This window comes from Limulus polyphemus, unplaced genomic scaffold (genome assembly GCF_000517525.1).
Source record: "Limulus polyphemus unplaced genomic scaffold, Limulus_polyphemus-2.1.2 Scaffold10587, whole genome shotgun sequence".
Taxonomy (NCBI): domain Eukaryota; kingdom Metazoa; phylum Arthropoda; class Merostomata; order Xiphosura; family Limulidae; genus Limulus; species Limulus polyphemus.
The window spans coordinates 1-1,085 of NW_013676197.1; the positions used below are offsets into that span (position 1 = coordinate 1).

Genomic DNA, 1,085 nt, shown 5'->3' on the forward strand with positions numbered 1-1,085 from the left:
AATCAGCTGTATATTATTATGTTAAGTGTGACAATAAATTCACTGTGGAAAATCAGCTGTATATTATTATGTTAAGTGTTGACACTATGTTAACCATGCAATATCAGCTGTATATTATCATATTAAGATCAGCTTACCTGTTGGTCTACATCTACTGCATCTAGACCAGTATACATGATTTTATCAACTTACCTGTTGGTCTACATCTACTGCATCTAGACCAGTATACATGATTTCAACCCAACCATCTTTGGAAGCTACTACGAAGAGAGACATTAGAGCCTGTGAAGATAAAACAATATTTGGTTTAATGTATCACTTGCTGGATAACATAAAACATAACTGAATTTCATTATATATAAGCTAAACATTTCTCCTAATGTTTAAGCGTTGTTTGTACATGAAAAGAACTGTCGGAAAATTTCATATTCATTCAGATATTCTAGATAATTATTACTGTAGAACTCTAATTATAAAGAATTACAGCGAGGACTCGTATATGTGTGTGTGTGTGTGTATTGGAGTGTTATTAATTTATAAGATGCCGTGAACTTTTCATTACGAAACCTGGGAAAATAAATATGAATTGTTTAACTTACCTGTCCAAGATTGTCAAAATTGTATTTCCTATTAATCCACTGATTCCTTGGATCAGCCAAACAGTCCGTCTTGTTCTTCACACTCTCGACATCAGGTCCATCACAGTAGAAAAGCTTACCCTTAAACAGCTGTTGACCAGAATAAAACAAAGCCACTTGATTTCGCGATGTCAGTGAAACTAAACTTGTAAACAAAAAGTTACAGTGACCCAATGATCGTATAATAAAAGGACTTTTCGGGTAAAAAATGTACAGACAATAATACAAAAAAGACGGAACCTGTCCGGTGTTATACAAGTGACGCTAACTTTGTCATAACGTATTAAATAAAAGTTACAATGTGAGTTCAAGTTAGTGTAGTTTTAACGATAGTACTTAATTACTAAACAGCTTTTAACTTAAAGATAAAAAATATTTTGAACAGTTTAAAAATTTAGGATAAAACACATTTTATAGAATAAACATATTCTTAATCTTATATTTAGG

General features: G+C 31.6%; 1 protein-coding gene across 1 annotated transcript in view; it reads right to left on the minus strand.

Moving 5' to 3' along the window:
- Nucleotides 1-145: 145 nt before the first annotated feature.
- LOC111083664 (voltage-dependent T-type calcium channel subunit alpha-1H-like) overlaps nt 146-1,085 on the minus strand; it is a 9,299-nt gene continuing 8,359 nt past the window's right edge. The window contains exons 5-6 of the mRNA XM_022380311.1: nt 600-728; nt 146-282 (exon numbers count right to left, since the gene is read on the minus strand). Coding sequence (XP_022236019.1) covers nt 184-282; nt 600-728 — 228 coding nt within the window. The 3' untranslated portion in view covers nt 146-183. The remainder of the gene's footprint in view (nt 283-599; nt 729-1,085) is intronic.